The sequence below is a fragment of the Prionailurus viverrinus genome, chromosome D3 (assembly GCF_022837055.1).
Source record: "Prionailurus viverrinus isolate Anna chromosome D3, UM_Priviv_1.0, whole genome shotgun sequence".
Taxonomy (NCBI): Eukaryota; Metazoa; Chordata; class Mammalia; order Carnivora; family Felidae; genus Prionailurus; species Prionailurus viverrinus.
The window spans coordinates 56,372,185-56,385,567 of record NC_062572.1 but is presented as its reverse complement, the minus strand read 5'-3'; the positions used below and the strand labels follow the sequence as shown (position 1 = coordinate 56,385,567).

At 36.9% G+C, this 13,383-nt stretch overlaps 1 protein-coding gene across 1 annotated transcript in view; it reads right to left on the bottom strand.

The window, feature by feature from the left end:
- Nucleotides 1–13,383, bottom strand: part of ASXL3 (ASXL transcriptional regulator 3) — a 146,535-nt gene that overhangs the window by 117,151 nt on the left and 16,001 nt on the right. Inside the window, exon 3 of the mRNA XM_047827921.1 lies at nt 912–914. Coding sequence (XP_047683877.1) covers nt 912–914 — 3 coding nt within the window. The remainder of the gene's footprint in view (nt 1–911; nt 915–13,383) is intronic.

Here is a 13,383-nt window from a genome sequence, read left to right as displayed (position 1 = left end):
TGATGAGTATTTTTCACTGTGTATATTTGTAAAATTGAAAAACATATCCAGGGACTTGAAATAGCACTGAATAATATAACGGAAAGTACTATATATTTGCAGTATTACCCAACATAAATATCTTACTCATCCTCCCACTGGAGATCTTCCTCCTGATCCTCTATTTCTCTCACTATCCTCCTCATCACACAGGACTGAAGCATTTCTCAGACCCCTCAAATTACTGTGCCTCAACAAAGTTCATCTCTCAATTTCCCTTTTCACTTCCTCGCATCCTAATTCATGCAGTGTTTGCGTCACCAGTGGACAGTGCTACAGCTCCCCTAGCTCTGCCTTCAACATTTCCCTGCTCCCACGCAGCCTACCCACTGATGCCAAAGCAAGGCTTCTATTCAATTAACAAACAAAAACACTGCTTAGACTCCTCAGGCAAGGCCACACACTGGATTTTATTTATTTAATTTTAAAAACGGTGGTTTCAGAAGCACAAACTCCCAGGCTGAAATCACAGTCCTACTACAGTGTGCTTGGCACCAACCTCATCTTCTCCGCCTCCCGGATTACTCTCAGACCACTCTCCTATAATCTGATCCAACCCGGTAAATCATGTGCCTCCACAGTCTCCCATCTCTCGTTTGCTTCGTATGAAACCCTCTGTCTGCATCCCACTCCTTGCTCCATTTATCACTCAAAATAAAATGTTTAGGGGTGCCTGGGTGGCTCAGTCAGTTGAGCGTCTAACTCTTGATTTCGGCTCAGGTCATGATCCCAGGGACATGGATACAGCCCTGCGTTGGGCTCTGCACTGACCATGGAACCTGCTTGGGATTCATTCATTCTCTCTCTCTCTCTCTCTCTCTCTCTCTCTCTCTCTCCCTCCCTCCCTCCCCCCCTCCCTCCCTCTCACTCACTTTCTCTCTCTCTCCCTTTGCCCCTCTTTCCAGCTCACGTTTTCTCCCCCTCTCTCTCTCTGAAATAAAAAAAATAATATTAAAAATAAATAAAAATAAAACCTTTAACTACCACCTGTATGGTGACACCATTTGTGATCCCAGGACATCTGTGTATTACAATCTCAACACTTTGAATATCTCATAGTTTCTTGCGCATCAACACTTTTAAACTTCTAACTTTCCTGCCCCTACTACTTACAAGTTTGGGAACTCCATAGGGGATAGGCATATATTTATCTTTGTACTATCTGACAAGCAATACCAATGCACTCAGAACATGTTTGTTGAGATGATCACTGCTATAAAGGTTGCTACAATCATGCATTTGTGGACCGGCAATGAATATCATCCACAGTCTATTTTAATTTATGACTATAATCATGGGTGTCAAATACCCTACACTCCACTCAGCCACACTGGCCATCTTATACATGCATACCATGCATTCCTTTCTCTTAGTGACTCTCCCTGCCTCAGTAATGTGATTCCAGGTTTGTTATTAGTGAAACGGTCCTAATTTCCCCACTAGGAAAGGCTAGCCAGACTGAACTAAATGGTCAAATGGTGGGAGTTTGGGGAACTGATAGAGAAAGAAAGAGGAAAGAGCATACATTATTTTCCATAGAAATACAAGCTGTAAAGGTACAAAAAAAAGATTAGCTGGTGTCTACCTCTGCCTCCACAAGTAGAGCCTGCCAAGAATAAAGCTAACCAAAGAAAAGCAGAGCAAAACATGCAAAGAAAAGAGTGAGGAAAGGTGGTACCACTTCGACTCCTGCATTATCTAGTCATGTTGAAGATCAACCCATCAGATGTCCAAGTTAAATAAGCCAATAAGTCCCCCCCTTTTTTTTTTGGACACTTGTCTAATAGGCTAAATGATTTCTACAAGCTGATCACATTTTTCTAGGCCTCAATTTTCTCACCTGTAAAATGATGAGTTGAAAATAGGTATGCTTTAAAACTCTAATTCCTAATGTGTTCTAAGGACAACACATAATGGTGTCACTGCTTACTATTCATTCCAGCCACGCTACTTCCTGCTCTCTTCACCTTCAATGCCTTCCATTCTCCTCTCTTCCTATCCATTTGTCAAGGTCCCCTTGCCTTCATCTCCTAAAAACCTCTAGCCACTTCTCCAGTCCAAGATCATCTCTGAATTTCCAAAGGCTTCATAGCCGGTCCCACAATCGCAGCATTTAGCTCTGCGCATCTAACTGATCACCTTGCTTGATGGCAACCAGCTCCTTTCAATGGCAACCAACTTCCTTAGGGTTTTCTGTGTTCCTCTCACAGGGCCCTACCAGGCTGGGACACTCACAAAACATTCAGGGGCTGCTGATAAAGTAACATTTCACAATTCACAGAGTAGAACAAAATTTAAACCTTGGCAATACCAAGTACTGCTTGAAAATGTCCAGAAATAGAAACTATGAAATACCCTGGTGAGAATATAAATTGACACAACCAATTTGGAAAGACATCTGGCAATATCTAGTGAAAAACAAAACAAAACATAAGTATGCATGCTCTACAGACCAGCAATTCCACTTTTTGGTATAGGTCCTAGAAAAACTCATGCATGTTCACAAAGAGACATGATTTAAGAGGAAAAAAAATGTCAATAAACTGAATATTCAGCGATGGATTAAAGCTATAGACATAGATATACTTTTACCTATATATTCATAGTAAAGCTATAAATTTCTGAGCTACGATAGTATACAGAAAATCTCTGACACAGATTGCCTCTGAGAAAAAGAAGGAAATCAAAGAAGCTCCAGTTCTTTCTGCTAGACTTAATTTAAAAGAAATCCAAAGCAACTACGACAACATGTCCACAACTGTGAACTCCAGCCACTGGTCGTTGGTCTGTGGCATTTTATTGCATTTTCAACATTTTTCAAAACAGAAAATCACTGATGATTTTGTTCTTCTATCTGGAATTTGGCTTCTCTCGAAATCTATCAGATTCTTCCCTTGTGTCCACTTATGTTATTGTTTACAGATTTTTATGCAAGCAAATAAACACATGGAAATTATATGGGAAGTGTAAAGGTACATTATCACACAGAATTCAAAGTAACGAGTTCCTCTTAGGGCTCCTGTCACTAGAGCATGCAACCTTGGATCTCAGGGTCTAGGTTCGCACCCCATGTTGGGTGTAGAGATTACTTTAAAAACACAAAATCTTTAAAAGTAATGAGTCCTTCCCAACTTCCTCCAACTGTGCCTCCTACTTAAAATAATGACTATTAAGGATCTATCATGTTTTCTTCCAGAGCTTTTCCTATTTGCATTCATATACGCCTGTATTAATATATTTTAAATTTATTTTTGGTATTTTTAATTTTATTTTCAATACAAATGAGAACAGTCAGTGCATACTGATAGGTACATGCTTTTTACTTATTAACACAACCAGGAGATTTTCTCACAGAATATCTTCTCCTCTTAACATTGTACAGATTACTGAATATTCTTAATATTCATATAGTACTTTTAATACCCCATAGAGTGGGCATATCATAAATTTTTAAAGTATTCCCTTATTTAATATTTGGTTTGTATCTAATTTTACCCATTAAAAGAGTTCTTCACTAAATAATCTGGTATATACTTCTTTATATATATGAGGTATAGATTGAATGTTTGTGTCCCCAACCTCCAAAATTTGTATGTTGAAACCTAGTATCCAAAGTAATGGCATGGGGAGGTGGAGGCCTTTAGGAGGTCATTGGTCATGAGAATAGAGCCCTCATGAATGGGACTTGTGTCCTTATAGAAGAGACTCTAGACAGTTTCCTGCCCCTTTCCCACATAAGGACTCAATGTGAAGTAGGATGTCCAGTGGGCTAGAAAGCAGGCCCTCCCAAGACTCCAAATCTGCAGGCACCTTGATCTTAGACTCTGCTGCAGCCTCCAGAACTGAGAGAATCAAATTTCTGTTGTTTATAAGCCACCCAGTCTATGGTATTCTGTTAAAGCAGCCCAAACAGACTGAGAAAATATGTAGAGCTATGTCCTAGAATAGATTCCCAAAAGAATGTTTAGATTAAAAGGATGATTTTAAAATTTTGATAGTTACTTCCAAACTACCTTCCACTGAGAATAACTATTTTCCTCACCCTGGTAAACGGTGGACAGTATTAATCCTTAAATTTTTGTTAATCTATTCAAAATGGAGGTGAAGAGGTGATTCCAGGTAGAAGGAGCAGCATGAAGAAGGCACAGGTGGACAAAACTGAATGTGGTGCACAGAAACATGATTAGTTCTTTGATATTTCCAGAGAGTGAGTGGAAGGGAGAGTAGGGTTGGGATCAGCTTCCAGAGGGAAGATGTACGCACCATGCCATGCACATGACATTTATACCACACTTTAAATCCCATGGCCAAGAGCTTAGACTTCATGCGAGACACGATAAAGAGCCTCAGAGGACTCTAAGGAGGGAAATGCCCTTGTCCCTTTGTTACCATGAGGATAGATCTAGAATGAGACATGCCTAGAGACAGATCAAGTAGGAGCCTCAATACTAGACTGCAGGGAGGATGACAAGAACGCCACCAGAGCAAGGATGGTAGGGCAGAGATGGGGATAAAGAGTGAAGAAATGCATGAGAAGAAATACAGTGTGAGGAGGGATCAGTGAGACATAAACACTAACTAGATGTGTGAGATAAGGCAGGAGAAGGAACTTGGGATTGCTTTAGCAGCTGCGGCGGGGGTGGGGGTGGGGGGACAGTGGTACAATTAGTTAAAACAGTTAATAGAGAAGAGATTGGTTTGGGAAAGAAACTATGGTGAATTTAGTGCTGGACTTGCTAATTTAAAGGTATGCATCCAAATTCAGATACATACATGCATCACAGAGTTAATGCTGGGGTTAGAGATAAACACTGGGGAACCATCAGCATATAGGTGATATTTAGAAAGGTGAAAACTGATAGGCACAGATGTAGAGTAATAAAAAAAGAGAAAAATGACTGACTTGAGATTATTATATTCCTACAGTCAGAAAACTACATGAGAAAATATTTCTGAGATGACAAAAAGGAAAAAAAAAGAATCTTATGAAGGATTTCATTATAATAATGAAGTGTAACTCTAACCTCAGGACATGATGATTTTAGAAGTCAGAATAAATCTCTGTATTCATAGGTAGAAATAACTTATAAATAGGAAATTACCTAGAAGATCTCACCAGCAGGAATTTTTCTTTTAAATACAGTTTTTCTTTAAAAGGTAATATAAGAACATTACAAAATTATCTGTCAATGGATAAAAAGATGAAAAACAATCACTCAAAATCTCCTTAAAACAACTCTGAGCATTTTATAAATTTTCTTCTAGCCTATTTTACTGGTGTGCTTCTATTTTCAAGTTATAATTTGACTAAGTATTGAATTACAATATTTCATTTTACATGATACCCTCTCCATACTATAAAACCATTGTAAATATATCAAATGGTTAAACATATTCTATCAACTTGTTTCAAACCATGGCTTTCAATCTGGCTATATGTTAGCATTTTTAGGGCAATTCTTTTAATGAAAATCTTTAGGCAACTCCAAACTAATTATTAAGTACAAATTTCTGGGTGGCGCCCAGGTATCAGCATTTTCTTATATCTTTCCAAATGATTCTAATTTATGGCCAAGTTTGAGAACCACTGATACCACTGGTAGGCATTTAAATTATGTCCTTTGTAACTGAGACAGTATTAATATGAATCTCTTAGCACATGTTTTTTCTTATTTTCAAAAATATTTTAAGATAGGCTTGCAGAAGTGGCATTATTAATTCGGGATGTTTAAGTTATGTAATGACCTTTTGCAAAGCCAACTGGCTTTTCAAATGAGTTATTTTGGTTTACGCTCTCACCAGTAACATAGAGTGGGAAACATCATTCGGAGTCAAGGTGAAGTGTGTGGACTGATTAATTCATCAGGCAAACGAAGAAACAATCTCCAGTGGTTACTTTACCTTGCATTTCTATGATTATTGGTAAGATCAAATGCTTACCCACATAGTTGTTTATTCCTTAGTTTTCTACATTGGAGCTCTTTTGTTCATGTCCATTTACCATGATGCTCTGAGGTCATTTTTTTTTTTCTTAATTAATAGTCTCTTTGTATCATACCTTCAGCATATTAACTGAAAATGTTTTCCCCACTGTCACTTAATATTTTTGATATGAGCACATAAAAATTTCTGTAGTCACTTATGCCCATCTTCTTTTCCTTTGCACTTTGTTCTATAGCTTTTAACTGTGAAAGTCACTTCTCTATCAAAGGTGGATTCACACATGAGATTTGAATTTTTCTAACCTTCTCCCAATTGTATGACTTTTCGTTGGTAGGTTTTCAACCACGTATGTATCTTCCTCAACATAAAATACAACTATCGCCATTACATGTTCAATAAACATTTCTCACTTTTCATGGCTTTCTATGGCTCAGAAAGAAGAGCAGAGTTTTCCTGCCCATATCTGATTCATGTTCCTATTCCTTCTCTGTGGAAGAATCTGGTACTCGTCATGGGAAATTCCTTGGTCAGCAGAATGTCAAAAGAATTCAGCTCAGAGTTTTGCTGGCTCTGGGGAAATTTTTACCTTTAAATGTTTGATAAAGGAAATGTCTAAAATTAACTACACCCACCACTACTGTTAAGATTGCCATTCATACCACAGAACAAATGTCAACTTAACTTAGTTGTGTTCTCTCCTCCTTCCTCCTTTTCCTCTTTCTTTGTCCACTTATATTCTCAAGACAATTTGTTCAGTGGTAGTTATCTGCTTTAATTAGAACTACTACCATAGAAAGATATTAAATAAGCACAGCTTTCTGCTATAAAATAGAAGATTTGTGAAATTCAGCTATCATAGTTACTTGGAAGGGCACGAAACACATCCATAGAATTCATATCGAATTATAAAGTAAAAACAAACTTTACAAAGGGCCTAACTTCTAGGCAAGATCTCTTATGGAAACAATATGCTTTGAGAAAGGAAGAGTAAATACAAAGACCAGTGAAGTTAAGCATCCTTCCCTTACCCAGACTTAGTTTTGACACTTAAAAATACATCTAAGAATCTGGCAGTAAGCCTAAAAGAAATTTAATACACCTAGTTCTTTAATTTCACCCTCAGGAAAATATAATTCATGAGAGGCAGAAGTTGGGAGCAGGGATGGCAGAAAGGCTTATGTTTCCTACAGGCCATATTGATACTCATCCATATAGAAAAAAAAAAACAGTAAGATAAAGTTAAGAATACCTAAGATCAATGCAAATGTAAAAAGAGAATAAACAATGCTGTTTCAGGCTAATGGTTTTGGAGAACTATAAAATTATACACACATACATATTAATAAATTCCAAAAGTAATGGTACCAATACGTTATATATGCGTTACCTCTGTTTTACAGAAATAAACATCTTCCTTAGGAAAAAATGCGCATTTTGATGACCCATGGGGAGAAATGTATCTTTAGACAAAAGAAGATTTCCTGTACATTATTTTACCGCAATATCAATGTTCTAGCCAGACACACAGAGACCCTCCAGACAACAATTCCAGTGACAAAAAGGGAGAAAAATATGTAAATGTAATAGGAGTAGAAAGGAAGAGAATTGGCGAGCCACAGTAATTCAAGAAAAATCATTTTCAACCTGGAGCCCTATTTAATCAACTAACTAAATGGTAACTGATTAAGCAGTTGTTAGAATTATAGAGAACTATTTATGTTTATGCAACAATAAAGGAAATAGTCATCTGCCTTCCTTCATTTTTCAATGTTTCAAAAAACAAAACTTGAGATATCATGGCTTCTGGCCATTTGGCAAACATCTTAAGTAAGCACAACTCCAACCCACTCATTTAACCTGAATTAATATTCTTGAGGTTTTATATAGCCATTTAAAGCTTTCAGGAAATAGTTCCTCGATGCACCTGCCACCTAATTCCATGAAATCAATATTTCACTAAAGCTAAGTCAGGAAATCTTAAGGTGCTGAATTCAATTATGACTGTTACTTCATGAGCCACTAGTAGATAAAACATATCATTCAAATTGAAAATCATTACAGTTAAAGAGCTTTACCTCCTTTGGGGGGGTGTTTTATTAGGTACCATTAACATAATTAATAACAGTATATCACGTTAGGATAACAATAACAACTTTAATATATGATACAGTACTTTCCTATTGCCAAATGCCAGATAATAAGCACAGAGACAACATTCTCTGTGGCTATGCCTGAAATAAACCTATTGTGATGTGGGAAGAAGCTGCCTGTCAATATGAAAAGGAAAACTGATAGTATTGATTCAAACTTCATTCAAAGATGAAAACAAGTATTTACCGAAACCCAGATATATTACTATTTAAGCAGAAAACAAATATTCACATCTTTAGTCATAAGCACATTACACATGAAAGGCAATGGTAAGCTGGGGTTCCACATAGAAAAGTTTTGTAGACACATTAAAAAAAAAAACTTTTGTAAACAGTAAACACCTGGAATTGGTCTTCAAATGCTGTCTCTTTTCAGATAATTACTAACTACCTGACTGGCCTCCTTGCACTGATCTTTATAATATTCTGGGATCCAATGTGGGGTATCCCAACTTCATTTTCAAAACAAAAGAGAGAATGAACAAATGTCCAAACAGATAAAAATCTAATGTTCTAAACCTATTTATCCCTTAAGTGGCAAACCTTTGGTAATTCTAAAATTGTTCATTTGTCACCTAGCTTGTTAAACTGAGTTTCAAGAAAACTCTAGAAATTTTCAAAACAATCCTGATGCTAGTACATTCCTGTCTTTCATTTCCTCCTTGGTTTGCTCAGGCCGTGTGATAGGCATTCTTTTTCTTCTTTTTTTCCCCCTTTGGGACCCCCACTTCAAGTCTAACATTTGCCTGTGGCTTAACATTTCACTGTGATGGAAAGAATGAGCTTTGGAATCAGCAAGACCCAGACTGAAATACCAGATCTTCCACCTATAACTGTGTGAAGTTAGGCAAAAATACCTAACTTCCCTAGCATCAGTTTCCTCATCTGTAAAATGAACAAACATCACCTACTTCTCAATGTTACTGTGTGGATTAAGTGAACTAAAAAATAGAAACTGCTTGGCTTAGTGCCTGACACTGATCAGTTACTGCATAAATGTTAGTTTCCTGCCCTTTTGCCAAAATGACATTCAACAGACAGTTCTAATGATATTTACAGACACATACATCTGTGTTTCTTCTTTTCAGTTTTTTACCTGTATTCTACTATTAGGCTTAATAAACTTCCTCCATGTTCAACACTCAGCAAGCTTTTCATTGCCCTGAAGGAAAATAACTGAAGTAATATTTCATAAATAAGCAATAGCCAAGAAAAGGCACCAAGTTTCTAAAGCACATGCTCAAAAATTGAAGAAACTCTAGCATATTCTCTGTAAAAACTTTAAATGCCTAGGCAATTTAAAGAGAAACAGAGACAGTATTTGTGCTGCAAAACTCCTTAAAAGTACAACCCAATTTGATTCTTAGGAAAACAGGGTTAGAATAACGAAGTGCTCTCAGTGAAGATAAAGCAAAACATTTACTGCGAAAACCCAGCCATCACCCTCCAGAATATTTATTAATGTAGTCAGGCGACTTCGCTTAGAAGAACCCCAAGGACAAGGGTGAACAAGCAGACTACAACTTCAGCAAGAAAGATCACGGAGATGCAGTCAACGTTCACAGGGAAGAAGGGTCAGATATATAACGAAAAGCAAAATAAAACATTTCTATCTAACGTTGCGGTAGGATTTGCATGTACAGATAAATTGGTAGTCAAAATATGGCCACAGTTTACACAAACTGTAACTCAGACAGAGGAATTAGAAAGCACACCAGGGCCTCCCGAATTTTCCCTTTCCAACAAGTCACACTTCTCAGTTTCAATTCTAGTCTGCACTAGCACACTGACAAAACAGAAAAAACGTATGTGAGCGACATCCATCTGGGAATCACCCTCATAACCTTCTACACAGTCATTCGAATCACACTGCCTGGCCTTCAGGCGTCCAGTTGTCTTCTCAAACCCACTCAACATGAACAGGGGAATGAGTGACAACTACGCGGTTCCATACAGGAAGACCCTCAATGTCCATTTTCACCCGTCACTAGCTGGTACCTACCCGGAAGGAATGAACGGAACCACTCCAATGCAATCCCAGCCACTCCTGCTAGTTCAAGCATTCGGTTCAGCATCACCTCATGACCAACACGAAAGCAGCTGAGGCTCTAATATAATCATCATGGAAAGTTGTCCCAAATCCTTCATTCGAGGAAGATCCTTCATACACACCAACGCTGTCTCCAAGCCATGCCGGGGTCTGAAACCAGACTGGAAAATATTATATATGTGTATATATAGTAAAACTCCCACAAACCACTCTTCTACTATGTCATATTTATTTATAGCTGCTTAATCCATCCTATATATATAAATATATGTATGTATATGTATATATGTGTATATATATACATACATACACACACATATTGCCTTCTCAAGGTGAAATATGAACATTCAAGGAAAGATCCTTTTCATAGTAGAAGGTAAACTGAAAGCATATGAAGAGCTGGTGCTGCCTGGCAAGGTAGTTGAGGTGGTCCCAAATGGAATATACTCTGTCCTGAAGGGGAGAGAGAAAACACAGTATTGGTTTCTGAGGCTAATCTTCTAGGCTTGGTATATAGGATCACACTATTCTGATGCTTAAAAAAACAACAAAACAAAACACCTTGGCTTTTTCGAGAGATGAGAGAGTAATGCCAGATTAACTCTTGACACTGTTTCATATTACCAAACATGTGCCTTCTTACTCCTGAATCCCAAAGTGGACACCACTTTCATAATCCTGGCTACCACTGCTTTGACTGCATTATCAGAATCTCTACTGATCAAGGAACCCTCTACTTGCTCATCATGCAGACAGAACCAGAAAACTTTCAATGAATATCAACTTCAAATGGTAGGAATAATAACAATAATAATAATAATAATAATAATAATAATATCAGTGGAGCCCCAAGAGCTATTATATGTTAAAGAGCAAGAAAAACCAACTTATTTAAAATATCAATTTCCCCTCTCACTTCTCCATGAATAGGCTCTTAAGAAACAAAGAGATAGATATTATATAGAGTTTTCAAAATTAAACCAGAGAATTCACTATTTTTATCTTCTTGAGACCTTTATTACAATATTAAAGACTATATATTTCCTTTTGGTACCCCTCTCTCAAACTAATGCTGAAAACTAAAACTTTCAACTGCAGCACAAAATCTAAGTTTCTCTATTTCCAGAATGTGTCTGGAATACAATTAAATGGGTTAAATCACTGCAGCATTATTTTCTATGTACTTACCCTCAATTATTATTTGCATTAAGCAAATGGCTATCTGTTTGTCATATATAATTCCATTTAAAATTAATAGAATTCTGTCTTCTAATCTCCATTTCACTTGCTCTACGGGCCAGACTAATCCCATCTTTGTCAGCTACATACAGTAGACACTAAAATGAAAAATCTTGGTAATGTCCATCCAGTGCACTGCCTCCTCTACCCACTCAGTATTTACTTTGGTTCCAAAGCCAACTATTCCACTGACATCAAATATCCAGAAACCTGTTAGATAGGTTTGGATCTGAGGTTCCTATCAAACATAATACTCACTATGTTTTTTCCTGGACACTCTCCCACTAATTTCACTGCATCTCATAAAAAGTGACATAGCTCTCAGAAGGAAAATGCAAAACCTAAATGGATCACCTAGGCAAAGGACTTACAAAATACCATACCGAAAAGGAGACCAGCTGGTTGATAGCTCAAACTTACAGTCCACTCGGTGCTCAGCAATATACTATGCTTCTCCTCCTAAAATTTTAAGTCCTCTTGTTTGACACATCAACCCTCTGTTGTATAACTTGAGAGGCTGACCAAATGCAGTAAGTATAATAGTCTTCTCAAACCATCCCTTATACAGATGTCAGCTGAAGATGTGTATAATTAAATATGTTCTATAGAATAAACATGTGCTGAGGTATGCACTATGATGTAGGAACTACACAGGATATACAAACATGAGTGAGACAGGTCACTAGCTATCTTGCAATTCATAGTTTAGATGGGAGAAAGACATATAAACAAAAACAACTGTGGTAAAGATACATTTAAAACCCCCCTTTAAATACAAAAGAAGGAACCATATTTCTGCCTGGGAATCATGGGGAAAGTTTCCCAGGGGAGATGACAATTTGCATCTTAAATGATAAGCAGATAGCAGGGCAGCAGTAATGGTTAATAATCAACAGAAGCTAAGGCATCAGCATACATGTAATTTAGTAGAATCCTGGAAATCAGATCACTACTCAAAAGTAAAATATATTCTGTCCTATATTTAGTGTAACAGACAGTCAAACTATTTCAGTGTAATGGAAAACTCCTAGTATACTATGAACATTCAATAAATATTAAATGAAACTGTGAGAACCTTAATGACAGAAGCACACAAATAATCACACAGATTTTTTCATAAAATTAATCACTTCCTACATGTTCAAATGGAGACCTCCTCAGAGACAGCAAAGTGGATTTTTCAGTAAAGTCTATTCTCCAAAATTTCATTTGGTGTATTTGAGACTTCACAGTCACATTTCAAACCAAATTTGGATGACAGTGCAAAAACACAGGACTCTGAGACACCTTTCCCCTCCAAACATACCAATTAGATACTCAGGAGGAGGTACTGTCAGGACACTACATGTTAAAACAGGGAAGCTTAGAACATGGGAAAGCAGAAGAAATATCACATTGATATCATTTGCTCAAAGGGTTAAAGTGGCCCAAGTATGAAAGCTAACTAAAGAAATACAGTTTCTCAGTTACAAACAGGACCTCCCCAAAGCACCTCATTTGACTAAAAATTATTTACTTGCCAGTATATTGTAAAATGGGAAAACCCTTGCCTAAAGTTCCAACATTGGTCACCGGCAGATATGTTAAAAACGACTCAGGATCTGCTTAATCAAGTAACAATGGCTTTCAATCTTATCACTGAGTCTGAGTTACGAACATAAACTAAAATCCCATTTCTAACTTCTCATGAAATTTTAGATAAAAACTTGGGTATTAAATAACATTACATACTTCTTATTGAAAACAACACTTTGGCACCAGTGTGCCAAAACATTACTGTGAAGTATCTTAGAATACAAATTTGACTTGAAACCCATCTAATCTTGATTAATTTCTCCAAATTCTTAATAAGGCAGCAAACAGTAAAATCTCATTAATCAAATATCTTACAATTGACAGCACATTTTCCAAATTATATTATTTTCATAACAATCTTAAGATGCAGATAAAGAGTTACAATTT